The sequence below is a fragment of the Lissotriton vulgaris genome, chromosome 2_1, assembly GCF_964263255.1.
Source record: "Lissotriton vulgaris chromosome 2_1, aLisVul1.2, whole genome shotgun sequence".
NCBI classification, from domain to species: Eukaryota; Metazoa; Chordata; class Amphibia; order Caudata; family Salamandridae; genus Lissotriton; species Lissotriton vulgaris.
The window spans coordinates 850,646,178-850,666,122 of NC_141687.1; the positions used below are offsets into that span (position 1 = coordinate 850,646,178).

Sequence of the window (19,945 nt, forward strand, 5' to 3'; positions counted from 1 at the left end):
GTAAAACAGGTCACCAGGCCAATTAGGTTGCAGCATTGAATATAAAATAATCCAATTTGGACACCTATCAAAATGTGAACGTACATGAATAAGAAGTTATGTTTGTGTACCTGGAGTGCTTGTGAAAGAGCTCGGTCTGCCCTGGTGGTGAGGAACACTGATGCGACACCAGCATCATACAGTTTCAGCACCGCCTCGTTGAGCTGCGGCGAGGCTCTAGCTGCACCGTTGCTGAAGAAGACAGCCACCTTCCTCATCAGGAAACCACTACGCGCCCTCTTGAAGGTGTTGCGGGCCACGAAGGACATTACGTTCTCCAGGCTGCGTTGCTTGGTGGTCACAGGTACCTGCAGGTTTTCAATTTGCTGTATTAGGGCTGTCTTCCTGCGCGAGTCGGAAAAGCGGATCTCAGTAGTGACGTCACTGTTGTAAGTGACGACGGCAGCCCTGGCGCCACGCGGGCAGTTGCTCTCAGCGATAGTTAGCTGCCTCACAATTCGCAGCACTGTCTGCTTCATGGTGTTGAAAGCATTCTGGTTGACGCCGGAGGAGGTATCCAAGGCAAATGCAAGCTCCGTAGGGTAAACTGGGCACTCCATGGGGCCTGTAATGAGTGACATTTAAAGTTATCAGACTGTTTGAAAGCACTGAACAAATCTTGGTGTAAAACTAAAAATGCATTGAGTGGGCATTGATACTCACCATAGCAGCAAGCTGCAAATATGAAAAACAAAGAAAATGGTTACAAAACAGAGCTTCTACAATAGCAAAGATAAACACAGACATTCACTCAAAGGCATACACACATGGCACCCAATACCTCGTGGTCTTTAATTTAGGCTAGATCAGCAAGGTTCCGGCTCATGATTTAACACATATGCCCAGATCCTCCAACCACAGATAGCATACCTATCATTTGAAATTGCAGTTACCACAACCAGTGGAGAATTTGGATTTCTGTTTTAAAATAATTCAGGATCTTACTACATTTCAGAAATGTCACTATATGAAGTAAAGTACACTGAAATTAAGCAGTTTTAATTTTTTATTTTGTCTAAGTCGTAGCTCCCTTTGGACTGGTATTGCCACACATAAAATTTATGGCAAAAAATTCACACGAGCCAGAGTGACTGATGCTGCTGGGAATTCTGCACAAATTGTCTGCCGTGCTGAACAAGTATTTCTAAAATTAAAAATGCAACAGTAATTTCAAGTGGGAATTCTTGAATTACAGGCTGCACATCTACCTGTGTGGGAGAAACAAGTCTTTTCCCATTTATACATTGGAAAAACCTGCGCGAGGTGCGAAAAAAAGGACAGAGTTCCAATACTTCTACCCTAGGAAAGAAACTGCTGCTAAGAACTACTAATTATTTTCACCTTCAAAAATGTTAACCCTTAATACTCACGGCAATTATCTTTGATATTCTTGACAAGAGTGCATTGCTAAAAAATTACAAAGAAAGAACATAAATGTAGATTTGTACAGCTAGCATCAAACTTAATACATTGAATATTCACAATATCAGCAGGAAGGCTGAGCAACTTACGTCTTTGGAGTCTCCGCTTGCCCCTTTGAGACCCTGGATGGGTAAAATAATTACATACATTAAAATCACAGATCAGAAATAATATTTCAAGACTAATTCAGGAGTATCATTGTTGGAAAGCAAGTACTAAACTATCATTCAAGAATTAAAGGTTAATCTCTGCTGAGGATTCACCTTCTGACTAATACAAGGTCTTCAATGAACGCGGGGCCCGTAATGGGGCTATTACTATGAATTCAACTTACTTTGAAAAAGGAAATTGACACACACACCCCACAACCGGACTCATAAACACGGTAATTCTCGTTCTTTATGCTTAATAATCCGGCTCCACCCTTTCACTGATCCAGAACCCGGGTAAACCCCATGTTGCTGCTTTTCAAAGCTACTGGCGTGTAGCCAGCATGTCACCAAGAATGCTCACAAAACCTGGCCAATGAAGCAGGGTTAGCCAGAATGTTGCAGGAATGGCCACAAATACGTCATAGATATTATGCAGCATTAGACAGAATTTCATTAAGAAGTCTCACAACATGTTACAGATGAGCCACTGTTATACTGGGATACAGTGCTTAATTTGAGCTGGTGGTTTTTGGTGCTTGGCATTAGCACTTAATTGTCTTCACCAGCCCTTATGACAGTCTGCCACATGGTGGCGTTATCTAATTTAGAGATAAGCTCAGGAAAATGTGTTTATTAATTAAAAGCCATTTGCATAGGTGCGGGAGCCTGGAATCATCTGAATTGTCACACTTGGAGCGTGTTGGTTATTAGTAGTGATGGTTATTGGTGGCATAGGCAGGTGCAATGGGTGGCACACGCTGCAGTCGCCATCTGACAAGCATCCTGGCACTTATTTTTTTTTACAAATTAAGCACCACTGATATAGCAAGTGTATCACCAAGAAACCACAAAACATTTCTTGACCATTACTATGCAAGTAACATGTATGCCCACAAATATGTCACATATGTGCCAATATTGGAGAGGTATAGTCATAATGTCACCAGAAATGCCCACAAATATGTCATGGATGAGTTAATTTTATATAGTAATAGCCACAATGTTGCCAATAATGCCCACAGTATCTTATGGATGGGCCACTATTAAGTAGAGATTGTCAGAATGCCACGGAGAATGGCCACAACTTGTCCTAGATAATAATCAGCAAAACGTATATGTTGCTATGAATACCACAGTATATAATTGAAGGATCACTATCATTGAGGTACAGCCAAAATATCATGATTGACATCTTCCACTTGTCCCACCCAGCACAGGAGGTAGCACAGAAGGCATGGTGGTGCATTTTATAAAAGCACAATCTAAGTAGAAGGAGGACTTTGACTCGGTCACCAGACTTCTTGCCTGCAGATCATAAGTGCAAGGGAGTTATTAGAAGAGCTGATGGTCTGAATAATATGCGCAACATTGGTTCTTCTGAGGATAACATCTACAGTTAAAGCTCTGTGGTGCAGGGGACCGGCTGGAATAGCTACACATTGGCTAAGGAAGTATTTTCCCACAGAGGCAATTTTGCTGATGAATTAAGCAACTTTTTGATTCTCATCATGGATGAGCTAAGAGTACCATTTATGGACAATGAATGAATTTATTACATGATTTGCCTCATAAGTAATGTTGGATCAACCTGTACAATTGCTCTTAGGATAGAAATGTCATGAAAACGATATAATCAGTGGGTAGATCACTCAACTGTATGTGGTAATGTAGAATGGATGAATGACTACAGTAGCACAGGGGATGGAACCATTCAGTCCATTGACCAGGGAGACTGCTGCAACAGGCATGTTTTTCTTAAGCTATTCACACAAAGTTTAGGGCTTAGCTGATGAACATTCAGCAATGCTCACGGGGACACTGGGTGGGACTCTCGAAGTGCATGAATTTTGCAATGTCTGGAACATTGTAGATATATCAAAAACAAACACTTACAGATGGACCAGCATTTCCGTTTTCTCCTTTCTGGCCTGATGTTCCAGAGTCTCCAGCTCTTCCCTAGAAGAGGATAAAAAAAATATTAGATTGCACAATCATCATTGGTAGAAGACATGTCTTGACTGCATCTGAAATAGGATTCTCTCTCAAGATACCTTCTCTGCTGCACTAGATAAAAAGCTCTTGAGTTCAGGTCCTTTTGAATGCTGACTGATTCAAAATTAGTGTGGATTTAGGCTCAGCCAAGAGGTCAGATTCCCAATGCTCTTTGAATGACTATGATTGAGTAGCAGATGCTCCTTGATCGCTGATGTCTCTTGACGATGGACCCCCCTCCGCCCCCCCTTCCCCCGCCTGCTCCATAGCACCGGAGGGCTGAGAGAGGCCTCCCCTCCCGCCCGCTTCAAGGCGCTGGTCGCTGGGTGCTTTGCCTGCCGGGACGAGGCTACGATGACGGATCCCCCCCATCCCCCGCCTGCTCCATAGCACCGGAGGGCTGAGAGAGGCTCCCCCCTCCCACCCGCTTCAAGGCGCTGGTCGCTGGGTGTTCTGCCAGACCGGCCGGGGCGAGGCCACGACAGCGGACCCCCCCCCCTTCCGCCCGCTCCACAGCACCGGAGGCTAGATGAAGGACCAGGAGGGGCGTCGGTTGAGGGGAGCCTGCCCCCGGCTGCACCGGAAGATGGTTGCGACCGGAGGTGTGGCGCCACTGACCGGAGGAGCAGCTGAAGTGAGCCCTGGGTCAGACGAGAACTAAGGGGCCGACAGGAGCCTGCCCCCACCGGCACCGGGCGTGGTTAATCGCTGATGAGCTTCCCCACCGCTCAGGGAAATACAGGTTTGGATTACTTGTGGTAATCATTTGAGCTCACGTCGCCTGGATGGTCTGGAGCCCTGAGGCTAACGCACAGCCCTCATATAACTGCATTTAGGCACTTGGATTAATTCACTGCAACCCCAAAACTATGCTGGCAAGCTCAACACGCTTATGGAGGCATAAGGTATTAATTTCAGCCCACCAGACTGCTCACATTTTTAAACTTTGTGCAAAATGGCTGGGGCCATAAAACTGCTCACATTTCTTAAACTACCTCCTTTGTGCAAAATGGCTGGGGCCATAAAACTGTAGCTATAAATCCCCTCCGGTATCTTTGATGGCTGCGAGGCTCCTCAGCTTACCTCCCCCACACAAGACCACCAGAAATAGAGATAAGACTTCCTCCCAGCAAGCTATGAGCAGTGCTTGCTCAAATAGAAAGTGATAGTGCCCATCCCGGGGTTCAAAGCAATAGCAGCAGACAGAGGACTAACATTGCTACCTCCCCATTCGGTTCGGCCATCTTAGTCTGTCTATTTTTGGGCGACCATCATGGGCTAATCATCTCTACCATCGGACTTATGGCCTTCTTAGACTACACTGCTTGGCGCTTTCACGTCGGACTATGATAGTGTGTCTGCCTTTTATAGTGGTATTATATTACTATACTCCTAACTGTATCCAGCACATTTCACTTTATCTGCGCCTGTAATGCACCGATTGCTACCTCATATATTTTTGCCGTTTACAGTGGTATTATATATTTTTTGTTACTCATAATTGTAGCTTGCACCGACTGCTACCTCATATATTTTTGCCTTCTAGAGTGGTATTTTATTTTTATATTCCTAATTGTATCTTGCACGTCCCACTTTTGCGTCACCTGTAATGCACCGATTGCTACCACGTATATTTTTGGGTAGCTCACAAGTGTCACTTGTCTCATGTGACTTTTGTTTGCAATTGTATTTTGCTACTGACTCATGTAGCTCACATATTTTTTGACTACTCACTATTGTCACTTTCGATTCAGGTATTTTACTGTCTGCATAGGTATTTTATTCCAGTATATTATTAGTATTGTACGTCTACTTTATTCTGCATCTGACTTTTGTTTGCAATTGTATTTTGCTACTGGCTCATGTACCTCACATATTTTTGACTACTCACTAGTGTCACTTTCGATTCAAGTATTTTACTGTCTGCATAGGTATTTTATGTTATTCCAGTATATTATTAGTATTATACGTCTACTTTATTCTGCATTTGTTTGCAACCCACATCGAATTCACTTTTATTCCTGTAATGTACCAAATAATTTCTCATATAGACTTGTCACATTGATGTAACCTGCACCCATTACACCGTTCCCTCCCGTACACACTGATTACTACTGCATATATTTTAGTTGCTCTCCGGTGTCGCCCCTACTCCCTGTAATTTATTGTCTGCATCTATATTCCGCTCCTGCAACAATTTTTATCCCTGTTTGCATTGACTACTACCTCTTATACTTTGGCTGCCAACCAGTGTCACTTTTATTCCCTGCAACCGGCGATTACTTGGCACCCTCACGCACCTACCTATTCCGTCATCCCAACATGGAGCTCATCGGCAAGCACACATATAGAATCAACTACCCACCCACACACAGCAAAACGCTTTAAACACAACCTACTGAGGTCCCACCCTGAAACTCCCTTTGCAGACACCTACTTCTCACCGGTCAATGGTGCCGTAAACATTGATAACATCTTCCACACCACACGCAGAGCTCAATGGAGAAAAACGTTCCTCTCTTTACTCACCGTCTCCAATTCCAGGAAATCCGCTCATGGCCGAACACTCACATCACACCTTCCCAATTCTTCCCGGGCAGAACCACCATCACTATCTATAACAACGGGATTATCCTAATCCAATCCACAGACAGGAACCTGGAACTACTAGACAACCTGTTCCCCACTTTCATACAGCACCTCTCCAAACCACGGACCCCCACTCACAGCACTCTCAGTCCTATCACCCTTGACTTCACAACCCCCAACCACAACCATTCTATCCTAGATCAGCCCCTAAACGACACGCACCTCTCCTCTAACCCCGACACCATAGTCATTCATCCACTTACTGTAGCCACTTCACACTCCTCAATCACAGACTCAGACCTCTCCCCCACATACACCAGCCGCACCCCCTCCCCCCTCACCAACACCTTCACCCCCACTCATACCACCCCCATTCCGCTCACCCCTGACACCTCAGCCCACAACCACACCGCCTCTAACCTAGCTCAGCCCCAAAACGACACGCACCTCTCCTTTACCACCGGCACCTTAGTCATGCACCCATCTACTGCTGCTACCCCACACCCCTCAATCATAGACATAGATCTGTCCCCCACATACACCAGCCGTACCCCCTCCCCCCATACACCAGCCCACATTCCCATTCTCCTCACCCATGACATCACAGCTCCCACCCACATCCCGCCTAATCAAGCTCAGCATCAGATCGACACACACACAGACAAACCCCACCCTTTATCCCCCCCATTCTCAGCCCCCACTTCCACCCATTAACCAATCACACAGAACACGCCGCCTCTATCAATTCAACTCTGCCTCCTCAAAAAAGAACCACACACAATCCCACTTCCCCCCCATTCTCACCCCCCACTACCCTACATGCGCCCCCATCACCACAAACATACGCCCATCCTCCACCCTGCACTCTCCTCCCACCCCCAACCCTCCCATCCCCACCACCAACACATATCCCACACTAGAGTACATTATGGCCTCCCTCCACCAGCTCAAAGAAGACATTCACATCATCAAACAACTACTCTGCACACACTCCAGTCACTCCTCATCCACCACCCTCCTCAAGCTCAAAGAAGACATTCACATCATCAAACAACTACTCTGCACACATCCCAGACAACCCTCACCCGCCTCCTCCATCAGCACCACCCCTCCCAACAGGACCTCCACCCAGTCGGCTGACTCTCCTATTCAACGCCCCTCACACTGGACCTCAATCCCCGTTCGCGATCGTGAAAACCGTCCTCACCGCTCCTGCAATCGACAATCGGACCTTGACACAGCCACCCTCCTCCGCTCCTACGACCCAGCTCCCCATAACAACACACCCACCACCCTCCGCGCCATTCCAACGATTCATCCAAACCCCCTTAAACCCCCCACACTGAACAACAGAATTTCTATCCTAAGTAACCTGAGAAAAGTCCCCCTCTCTCTAGAACCCCCCTCCACCTTCGACGCACCCCGTCTCAAATGCACCCTCCTCAACTGCAGATCGGCCTCTAGGCACTCCTCCGCAATCGCTGATCTCATCCTAAAACTGGAACTTGACCTAATCATCATGACGGAAACATGGCTAACTGAATCTTCTACACCTATAATGGACATACTGGTTCCCCCCAACTACCACATCACTAGACTTGACAGGGTTGGTCAGAAAGGTGGTGGTGTCGCATGCATACACAGGAGTAACCTCTCTGTCCTGAAAGTAACCTCCCCTTCCCTACCCTCCCCAACCTCCTATGAATACATCTGCCTCAATATTATCAGTGAGGGCAAACCGATATGCACTCTTCACGGCATTTACCACCCACCAGCGGACAACCGTACCTTCTCGCAACAAATCATGGATTTGATCTCAACCAATTCCGGTCGACAACTCACACAAATATACCTTGGTGACTTCAACCTCCATTGGAACGATCATAATGACGCGGTGGTAAATAGTCTTAAAAATTTCCTCAACGCCCTTGACCTCACCCAAATATGCGATAGCCCGACCCACGAGAAAGGCTCTATCCTTGGCCTTATCATCTCCAAAGAGGACTCTATCCAACTTGAATCTATCCAACCATGTGACTGGTCAGATCATCATATTGTCACATTCTTCATCAAGGAAAAAGTCAAATTTAATCCGGTTCAATCCTTCAAGCCCAAAGTCTGGAAAAGAGACCTGAAAAAACTCAATCCAAACTCTCTACCCCCCAACAGCTGCAACCTCCTACTTCCTCCTACCGGCGTCACGGATGTCCAAGCTTTGACTGATCACTATCTCAACGCTATGACCTCAATAGTTAATGAAGCTGCACCTTTGCAGCTAAAAAGAGCCTCCACAAAAATGTCCAATCCCTGGTACGACGGGAGTCTCAATGACGATAGACGGGCTATGCGAATGGCAGAGCGCACCTGGAGATCAGCTCCCTCCGCAATACACCTAAAAACGCTGAAGAAAAAGAGAAATGCCTACTTCAGGAAAATAAAACGGTCTAAATCAGATTTTTTCAGCCGTCAGCTCGACCAAGCCAAAAACCGTCCGAGAAAACTTTTTGAGCTAATCAGAACACAATCCAAGGAACAACCCCAACCACTCAGCACTTTGGTCAAAGCACCCTCCTGTGAAGACTTCGCCTCTTTCTTTATCCAAAAAACCAATAACATAAAGAACGATCTCCTCATTGACGTAAGTCTGTATCCCACACCCCATTGCACAGCACCCACTGAACCAAAAAACAATGCCACATGGTCATCCTTTGCCACCTACTCGGAAGAAGAAATTGGTAGACTGCTCAGCACTGTGAAACCAGCCAATCACCTCACGGACCCCCTTCCTGCTAACGCTGTCAAAGACCTTACCCCGTCGCTCCTCCCACTCTGGACTAAAATTATTAACAGTTCACTTCAACAAGGGACCATCCCCGACACCCTTAAAGTTGGACAAGTCACACCTTTACTAAAGAAACCTACAGCCGACCCCTCTGATCTAAATAATTACCGTCCCATTACCAATATTCCGACTCTAGCCAAACTGTTGGAAAAATGCGCACAAGTACAATTGACTAAACACATTAATCAGTTTGATCTACTCAACCCTCATCAATCAGGCTTCAGAGCAGATCACAGTACAGAAACTGCTATGACCCACATAATTGACGACGCCCTTCAAAACCTAGATCAAAATGATACCTGCCTCCTCATCCTTCTTGATCTCTCTTCTGCATTCGACACCGTCAAACATGAGAATTTACTCGAACTATTAAACACAAGAATGGGTCTATCTGGTACTGTGCTCAAATGGTTCACGTCCTTTCTACACAACAGATCGCAGAAATTCAAGAGTAACAACTTGATGTCTTCGCCAATACCTGTATCGCTAGGCGTCCCACAAGGATCCTCCCTTTCCCCAACTTTGTTTAACCTAATTATGGAGCCTCTCACCACCTTGCTAGAAACATCCAATGTTCACTTCCACATGTACGCCGATGACACCCAACTGTATCTCAAATTACAATCACCCAAAGACATTATGCTCTTGAATTCTACGATCAGAAGCACCCAATCCTGGCTGGCTGCTAATCATCTCAAACTCAATGCTCTTAAAACAGAGTTCCTTTTGATCTCACCTCCCGCGAAGATCACTACCGCTCAAATTTGGCTAAAACACCTAACAGCACTCAATGTTCAGCCCACCATCGTGGACTCAGCAAAATCTTTAGGCATAACACTTGACACCAACCTCAACATGCAGGAACACATCAAAAAAGCAACTAAGGGTGCGAACTATCAGATCAATACCCTAAGGAAACTCAAACCCTTCCTTCCAGCCAAAGATTTCCAAACTGCGGTTCAAGCACTAGTCATCCCTCGAATAGATTACGGCAACATCGCCCTCTGCGGTCTCCCCCTAACTACTACGGCACCCATAAGAGCTTTTCTAAATGCAGCAGCGAGACTCATCACTGGATCAAAAAACACTCACACATTTCCCCTGACCTGAAATTGCTGAACTGGCTGCCTTTTGAAGCCAGAATACACTTGAAAATCGCCTGCATGACGCACAAGGCTGTCCACCTGAGCTCACCCGGATACCTCGCTCAGAAGCTGACGATTTCTGGAGGCTCCAGAAACACGAGAGGCACAAACAATCTTTTGCTAAAGCCCAAAAAATTCCGTAAGGAAAAAACATATAAACGCTCCTTCTCAGGAATGGCACCCAGGATTTGGAACTCACTCCCCCCTGAAACCAGGCTCATCTCCTCCACCATACTTTTTAAGAAAGAAGTAAAGGCTATCCTCATGGCTAAATACACTTGAATAATCACTAGGGAAGATTTTTACAATTGCTGAACCATCCTGTTCTACTGATCTTTTTGCAATTTTGTATGACTTGTCTTACTGACTTACCTGATTGTTTACGCTACCACCTATTTTTATCTCTATCACCATTGATGTATCTACCTGACTACGCTCCTGCATTTACCCTCCCCACCCAAATTGTTATTTACTCACATGTTGTACCCTTCGTCTGTAAAGCGCTCTGATATCTGCAAAGATCTTGTTCGCGCTACATAAAACTTTCAAAATAAAATAAATAAATAAATAAATAAACCTTATCTAGATCTTTAGATGGAGAAAAGTGGGGGAGTGGAGGGGCTCACCTTGTTTATTTACATCCTTGACTCACCCACTTCCTGCCCTCCATTCAAAATCCACACCCCTTTTATGCCTACTGGGCCACTGGAAGGCATTTTAATGGATTGGGAAAGATCAGTGATGAGGAGAGTGGGACAAAAAGTGCATTGCATGGGTTCCACACTAAGTAAAAAATGTCAACACCACATTTATTTTCAATGCATTGAAGATTTATACAATTTTTTTGACGTGGTGAGTTTTCAACGTGATGAAAACAGAAATTATGTTTTTTAAAGGTACGCAAAGTACATAATGGATATTGATGCTGAGTTCTATCACACTCTCTTTGACAAAATCATAACATAGCACTTGTCTTTGAAAAGCATGTATACATTGTTACCAAACTTATTTTCATTTATGTTTTCAAACTCAGGAAAATGAAAGGGTAATGGGTCAGCAAGAATTTGAACCTGTGACCATGGATCCAGGCATAGATCCCTGCAGTGCATGTATTAGTTCACTCTGCCACGAGATTCAGGTAATAAGACCACACTTGTCCCCACCTTTTTCCTTCCAGACGCCTTAGAGGTTCAAGCCCTAGAATACACTGTGAAGAATTTTGCAATAATTCATGAACCAGCTGTGCTGTACTGATGTTTCTTGGGCTTGTTTCTCTTCTCCCAGAACCATTGCATCCTCCTCTCTTTGGGCTTTGGACCTCCCATTGAGTGTGCATTGCTATCTACAGCAGGTTTGTTACCTTACTCTGTTTCAGTAATTATTTCAGTAGCATGCTGATAGAGTGTAGAGACACGGAGCACTGAAACAAGGGACACGGCCCACATAAGGGTGAGGGGCTTCTCAAATGGTTGGACTTACCCGACGGCCACGGCTACCCTTGGGGCCCAAATCTCCATTCAGGGCTTGGTCACCAGCATCACCCTATAGGAGAGAGAGGATGAACAGCAAATCATATCACACCTTCAATATCCAGTCAACCTGGTAGCCGTGCAGTATTTTTCAAATGATGGAAAATGCAAAGGAACGAAGCAATAGAGACATGACATTAAATATGAAATAGCTGTAATTTTATCAGAGACAGAGGAGAGTGGAGAAACTATATATTGAGCTACAAGGAGAGAGAGAGAGAGAGAGAGAGAGAGCACCGGAGAGGTGAGACAAAGAGTGAAAGTGAACAAATGAGAAAGACAACAGAGACAAAAAGGGGGACAGGAATAAGGTCTAACATAGGGAGGTGGGACTGACAGGTCTAACAAGAGAGGTAGAAGAAGACCTTTTATTCGGAATGAAGCAGTTATGGCAGAAGTATTACAGAGACTTTACTAATAAATGAATCTGCCATATGGCTAGAGAGGTCTCTTTTCCTACTACTCAAGAAGCTTTTGAAAAAGTCTTTCCCAAATCCTTAGTATGCACAGCTAGTATCACTGTAATTCTGGTTTATGACTTCGGATGTTTGGATATCTTTGTAATTAAAACTTTCTTATTTCAATTGTATGTAATATACGGAAATATTGTTTAAATAAAAGAAAACCTTGACATACGAGAAGGAATGTCTCAAAAAATTAGAAGCGTTTGAGAGATCTACCATAGCATTGAGATAACAAGCGAGAGACAGAGAGAGGGAGATAATGAGATAATGAGATAGTAGACAGACTCATGTTGTAATCACATAAAGAGAGAGGGGTCATAAAGAAATTTAAATGGCGGAGTTGTTTGTCATTTGCTGTACTTATGTTAATCCTTTTCACTATTCCTATGTAAGGATCCTCTGTTTACCTGTACGAAGTCCCTCTAATGATCCTATATAAGGCATAGCCACTGCTCCTATGTGAGACCTTTCTAATACTCCTATTTGAGTCCTTTGGATTGCTTTTATATCTCTCTCCCATGTGAGGCCTCTGCACTCCTCTTATATGGGATCCTACAGAGTCCCATATTAGAGCTATTAAGTGAGATATCTCTGATGCGAATGAGAAATGGGAAACCATCAGGTAGCTCCTAAGGTTAACAAGTGTGATGTATGCATTAGATTTCTGAGGGCTCACACTGAGTAGAATAAGCTCCAGACATATCACTCTCGGGTTTGAGGACTGGCCCTGATAGTACCAACCTCAACAGGGTTCAGGCCTGCCAAGCACCATCCCACCATGGAATAGCCTCAAAAGGATTCTTAAATCTATCCAGAGAAACTGCTTCAAAAGCAGCTCCATGCCTTCTCTGAGGAGCCTCCTAAAAAAATATCTTAACTTCCACGCTCAGAGTTGTCACCTATTGTGCTCAGCAAAGAGGTATGGCATAAAAAAAACCTTTGTTGTAGGAGGTCAACACTGAGAAACGTCTCAAACTTGATAGGAGAAGTTTTAAAAAAAGACTCGACCCAAAGCTGGTACAGGAGGAATTGGATCTTCCCATCTCTCTCTGATGTTTGCCAACGAACGATCTATACTAATCTGGGAAAAGCACAAACTGCAGCACAGGCAACACGCACACTTCTTGTCCACCACATCAAAAGAAGCTCACATTTTAGGAGGCTACATCTCCCAGCACTAGGACTTTTCCTAAACTGGAAAAACAGCTCTTACTAACCTGATCTGAAGATAGTATTGAGGAGCTGCATAGAGAATTTTAGTTATCCTGTTACAATGAGGATTCCAACACTACAAGTAGAGCGAGAGTTTATGCCTGGTCCACATGGCCCACTATTTGTCAGCGGTCATGTTCCTCCAGACTTATTGGTGGTTTACACAGAAACGAAACAAGCTTTTAGTCCTGGCAAGGGTACACTCCACTCCAAAGTAAAGCAAAGAAGTGGATGCTGCCAGTTAGCATGAAGCTGTAAGTGCCACATTGCACTGGCATACTGCCAACTCTTTACCTCTGTTGGCAACATATCATAAATACTAATGGGAGGAGATGGAGGAACTACTCCAAGATCTGTTGGATTTCACTTTAAAAACCAGCTCCGAAGGGCAAGGTAATCTCCAACACTAGTAGTCCCCATGTGTTAGACACCGCCAGCACACACTCCTGACAGCCTATATACAAGCACCCAGAAGTCCTCATTTTACCCTTGGATGATTAAGCCACTGGATGACTAAATGCAAGAAAACATACAAAAGGGACTCTGAAGTCAACAGGTGCCCTAAACCAGTATCAGAGAACTCCCCTTTTCCACGGTGAAACAAGACCTTCTCCTAGGGTTGGTACGGGGTACAAATGCCAAACACCAAGGCTTTGCCTCCAAGTATCCACATCCTAAATCTTTTGGGAAGTTCGCTAGATATACTGGTCCAGGACATTTGATTTGTGTGTGTTTATTTATTCATCCACATCAAAGACTTGATTGCATCCACACAGACAACTGATCTGTCTCAATCCTAACACCCTCATTTTAAAGTTTTGGCAAATCAGGACAAAGTGTTTGGTTAGTGACACTTCCTCAGGAGTGTATGGAAATTTTGAAAGAAACTAGAAAACATATAGCTACAACATGTTATTTTGCTAAAGGGAAATGCTTGTACTACTTTAAACAGACCCTCTGACAGTCACAGTTCAGCATTTAATCCCCAACCTTTTTCATTTACAAAAGGGCGCCAGATTGGCAAAAACATCGATGTAGCTCGCTGTAATTGCATCATATCGTCAAAACAGAAAGTGATGGTCTTCTTTTTATATTCCTGTCATAAAAGCTGTTATGGATGCATTAAAAAGCGAAAACCCTCCCAGTGTAGCTCCAGGGCCCACATGGCATCTCAATATAGCATTTACTAGACTATTGGGATTGCCGTTAGAGTAGCTACATCCTTGCACTCTTCAGTTCCTCTCCCTGAAAGTCGTGTTCTACTTGCTGTCCCTTCACTTTTTTAGTCTTAGTGTTCTTAAGGTTTTGTCCACTGAAGAATAATTCATGGTGATTCAGAAGGACCGAAAATTTGGTAAAACTCCTTATTTTGTGACAAAGGTCTATATTAATCAGCCTTTTGGCTTGCTTTTCCCCAAAGCAACAATTCGTCCCTGAGAGGCCACACTGAGATATAGTCAAAAATTGAAATAGTTTCTTGTCTTCAGACATCTTGGCAACCAAATCTCTAAAGAGGGTTCTGATTGTAAAGTGCATTCAACTCTGTTATCCCACAAGCTATGCCTAAAGCACATTCTACTCACATAAAGGGAAGCACAATGGCTTTCCCAAGCAACATGCCATTAGTAGACATGTGTAATGTTGCAGCTTGGACCTTGCTCCATACCGTTAGTAAACACTACTCTGTAGATATTCAGACTCAACACAAGTGGATCAAACAATGCTAAAAACATTGCTCCGGGAATCTTACTACTGTTCTTACACACTACTGCATAGAGATGTTTGGGTACTTCCTTTTTGGTCAATGAATGGCATCTGATCTATATGAAATACCACAAGCTGCGAAGGAAAAGGTTATGTACATGTAAGAATCAGTTTGCGGCTTGTGATGATATAGTTTCACAAGCGCTCTCCAACCTCCTAGGATGCGACACATGTGATGATTGCCTAATATTCCTCACCTTGTGTTCTAAATACACAGACTCCCAGGGTTTTACTTTACTAATTATTCACTCACTGATTTGGGGAGAAACCCCAGATCTGCCTGTGTCCTGGTTGCCTGGGACATATCACGAGTCCCCTTGATATTAAAATCACTTTGTCAAAGAAAAACAAGTTGTATTTTTCTGAACCCAAAACTAAATGTCAGGAATCTGCACAGCACAGGATCTACAACAGAACCCGCTGCAAACTATTCAAAGTAGTAAGTCTGAGATAGAAGCAGAAGAGAAGTCTAACAGAGAAACATTTGTGTGGACTCAAATTACACTGAGAAGTGATTTGGGGGCATATTTACAAGGGCTTTATCTCCGCTTTTTTGTCTTACAAAGCCAAAAAAGCAGAGATAAAATCAGTGCCCTATTTACAAGAGGGTGCTAACATGCAAAATTGCATGTTAGCAACCTTTTTCCCAACGCCTCCCATTGTATCTCCAATGAGATGCAAAATGGGCGTTACTGGGCATACACCAGATGGACTACCTTGCAAATACGCTGATGTTTACATCACGATATTTACAAGGCAGCCCACATGATTTTAGCACACATTAGATTTTGGCGAAAACTGCTGTTTTTGCCAAAATCTAAAGTCTGCTAAAATCCCTAACATAGGGGGTGGATTATGCTGATACGACCCTGTGGGTCGTATCAGCAAGGTTAGCGCCCTTTTACAGGGAACATCGCTGGAAAACCAGCGATGTTCCCTGCAAAAGGGCGATAACCTCGCTATCTCTGGAATTTTTATCGCCCTGGAGAATGCGTTGTTAATTACGCGCTACCAGGGCGATAAATACCAGAGATAGCCTGCGATAATATCATTATCACTAAGCACGGCCAGCGATGATTATCGCTGGCCGTTGTTAATGTGCCCCTTGGTCTTCTCAAAATGTTATATACATTTCCTAACTCACTCATGTGACTGATCACACACATGAGCGTAAAGGGGTCTCACATAGGAATGCTTGAGGGTTCTCACCTAGGACCAGTAAAGGCAGCTCATCTACAAGCAGGAGAAACGTAAAAGGCACTCATGTATGAGTGGTAGAAAGGTCGCAAATAGTAACAGTACAGGATCTCACACGAGCTTGAGAAAGGCCCACATAGCAGCAACGCAGAGGCCTTGCTTCCTATGGGGTAGTAGAGAAAGCTCTAGTAAAGCAGTACAGAGATTACTATGGGACCAGCAGTATGGAATGTTTCGCATAGAGCTGGGGAAAAGGGCTTACAAATTGAACATAATGTAATTAGAGGCAACTCACAGAAGTAGTAGGGATGTCTAAAAAAGAAAGCAAGAAAGAGGGCTCTCAAATGAGTGTAGAAGCATGAGAGATTTTATATGAGTGAACAACATGGGTTTGCATGGGTTTTATATACAAACTGTGAAGATGGCTCACACAGACTCAGTTGATAAGTCTTGTTTATGAGGTATAGATGGGTCTCACTTAGCATAAAGATGTCCCACTTATATGTATTAGAAATGTAGTGACAATGTTCCATGTAGCAACAGAGAGGTCAAACATATGTACTTTAGAGAAGTCTCACAAAGGAGCAATTTGATGATTCCCACAAAAAAAGCAGAGGTCATAACTGAGAGAGGGATCATGCATAGAGACAATAAATACTTGCACATAGAAGAACAGCTGGGAGACCTTGTGAACAGAAGACCAAATGTACACCCTAATAATGAAACCATTGCAACTAGAAAACTTTACCTTGGGTCCAGGGTATCCTGGGAAGCCATTTTCTCCCTGAAAGAAAAAAAACAGACATGGTTTCCAGGCAAGTTGTGAGAACAAAAATACCTACGCAGTGCAAGAATAACATTAATGCTGATGCCCCCCTCTTAATGCTAATAACCCACGTCTACCATTATACCATTCATGGGCTAAGGTGGTTGCTTAACTATCCGGCAAGCTTCACAGTGTAGAGCATGACTGTACTCTCATTCTAATTAACCAAGAGAAGTCTGCAATCCCATCCCATTGAATTTGAAATGGTACATTTAACAGTGGCCAGGACGCAGACCATTACTATAAAAATACTGGTTAGCTGGAGTTTACAGTGAAGGAACCTGTAATATATTTCTCCTTCTGGACAGCCATTATTCTGAGCTTATTACGTGTCCCATTATGAAGAAAATTGGATTTCTATGCTTAATTTCTGACTAAACAAATCACAATAGTAGAGAGTTTCAGTTCAGTCTATGCCCTCTGATGCTCGAAAGGACAAACCTGTGATCAAATCTGGTGAATCTTTATACAAAGCCTCCGCGAGTGGTATTTTGTCTGTATGTTACTGGCTTCAAGCTCTATCCAAATGTATTTACTGTGGAGTTTAACATGTGGTTTGTGGGTGGGACTGGAGTGGTATTGTTTGAGGTACATAAAGATGACTGAAGCAAACTACCTAAAACTGAATTTAGAATCTAGATGTGACAGTATCTTTAACATGAAGTCAATGATTAAGCCCAGAGAGTTACCTCTAGGACTCAACTTCCAATAAATGTAATATTTAAAAAATGTAGACAAACATAGTTTAACAGGTAGGTGGCGGACTGGCAGTTACACAACATTTCATCAGGATTTAAAAAACAATTCATTCACAAACTAGACCCATATGGAGATGGAGCACTTACACGATGACAAGTAAACAGCTAGAGGTTCCCACTGAAACATCACAGACCTTACCAGAACCAAACACGACAGAGTATGGGAAGTAATATCCTGGCCCTGTGTCAAAACCTTAGCAGCCAACCACCCCACTGTGCACGGCCTCTGGCTGTGTGCAGCATGGGGATAGATGCAGTGTTTGGACTGTGGCCAGGCCCTTCGCCCAACCCCAGCAGGCAGCCAACCTCTCGTCATACACTGTCTTCAGCTGCGTGCCCATGTGGGTGGACACAGCCCTCTGCAGTACACAGTATGGGGTAGGGCATAGGCCCAGTGGTAAACTGCTGGGCCAACTGCCTGTATGTGGCCAGCACACTGCAGACACTTATGGCCCCCATTTTCAGGTCACAACTGAGCCAGCACGCAAGCGCTGCTCTGGCGATCTGCTGTAGTGGAGTATGGAACAGAAGCCCCACCCACTCCCCGCACATATTTTTGATTGGCTTGTGTCTTTCTCCTTTGTAAATTCTAGCTTTTGATTCCTTAATAGGCTTGTTAGTCCCTCCTTGGTACTGCCTCCTCTTTATTTATCATCTCCCTTGGCGACGGGCCCCTTACTTTGGTTATTACACAGTACCTGGTATTTAGACTGTGAGCACTATTTCCTTTATCCAGTTTCGCTTTGGTGCCTTCTTTACAAATTGTCTGTGCCTTTTTTACCCTCCACCCTCCTTCCCGCTGTTGCGCCTTCTTTACCTCCCTGCCCTCCTTCCTGTTGTCTGTGCCTCCCCCCCCACTCCCTCCCGTTGTTCGTGATGCCTGCCAGTTGCAATGCAATGGTAAACAGCCCTTATTACGAAGCCGTCACCCGTATGTTGTTACAACACAGTCGTTACAACCGCATTGTAACAACACATACCATTACCCCGCAAGGCGGTACAACGACTTGTGGAGGGAGGAGAAGGTGCTGGATTTAAAATACAATACCTTCCCTACTGTCTGCAGACTGGAGTTGGAATAGTAAATGATACTATTACAACATCCAGCGCACCCCTCAGCATGTCGTTGTTACGACTTGCGGGGTAATGATATGCGTTGTTACAACGCGGTCGTTGTAACAACATGTGGGGTGACAGCAAGCCAACTAAAGAGGCATATTCCAATGCAAAAGGTCTCGCATTTCCACAAGTTTGAGCTATTGGCATTATAAATGACAATGCCTTTTATTCATCTGTTTATAAAAACAACACATAAGTAATAGGCATTGTCATTTACAATGCTAATAGCATAAACTTGCATAAATGCGCGACCTATTGCATTGCAAATGCTGATTGAATGGTTATAGTGATCCCACAGGAATCTGGCAGGATTCATCATGGGCCCTGCCCACCCATTGGACCCAGGGGAGTTCTGCTTGCTCCCGTGTGATTCTCAGGGGACCACAACAGTACAAATAATTATCTTTTAAAAACAATTTGGCCCCAGATTCCAAGGTTCAGTGAGCCATGGTACCCCAATACTGCCCCTTATTTTCTTTGAATTTTTATGGTACAGGGAATGGATCCCCATGTCCTAAAATGGTGATTTCAACATCTCTTCTTATGTTGTGGCCAGCCAATCACAGAGCAATACCAGTGGGGCTTGCAGGAGCAAGCGACATGGCCGACAGAAAAAAAGCACCCTTGGCTAACCAGACTACACTATTATTTAAAGTTGCATGGCCGCAAGACTCACCCGAGAGTCCCACAACCCTAAACGTTCAGATAAACATATATTTTGAACCTTAATTTCTCTAAAACTCCTAAACAGATTTTTTTATCAAATTATAAAAGCACACTATCTGTGGAAACCGCATGGTGAAATTGTGTTTGGGAGCCCCTTTTTTCTCAGCTCCCTGCTTGATGGATCGCTCCAAAACTTTGAAGGAAGTAACTGAGGTAGATGAACATTTGT

At 44.1% G+C, this 19,945-nt stretch overlaps 1 protein-coding gene across 1 annotated transcript in view; it reads right to left on the reverse strand.

The window, feature by feature from the left end:
- COL6A3 (collagen type VI alpha 3 chain) overlaps nucleotides 1–19,945 on the reverse strand; it is a 237,613-nt gene that overhangs the window by 69,976 nt on the left and 147,692 nt on the right. Inside the window, exons 31-37 of the mRNA XM_086956302.1 lie at nucleotides 17,096–17,131; nucleotides 11,661–11,723; nucleotides 3,507–3,569; nucleotides 1,551–1,583; nucleotides 1,410–1,446; nucleotides 703–714; nucleotides 111–604 (exon numbers count right to left, since the gene is read on the reverse strand). Of these exons, the coding sequence (XP_086812428.1) occupies nucleotides 111–604; nucleotides 703–714; nucleotides 1,410–1,446; nucleotides 1,551–1,583; nucleotides 3,507–3,569; nucleotides 11,661–11,723; nucleotides 17,096–17,131 (738 nt within the window). The remainder of the gene's footprint in view (nucleotides 1–110; nucleotides 605–702; nucleotides 715–1,409; nucleotides 1,447–1,550; nucleotides 1,584–3,506; nucleotides 3,570–11,660; nucleotides 11,724–17,095; nucleotides 17,132–19,945) is intronic.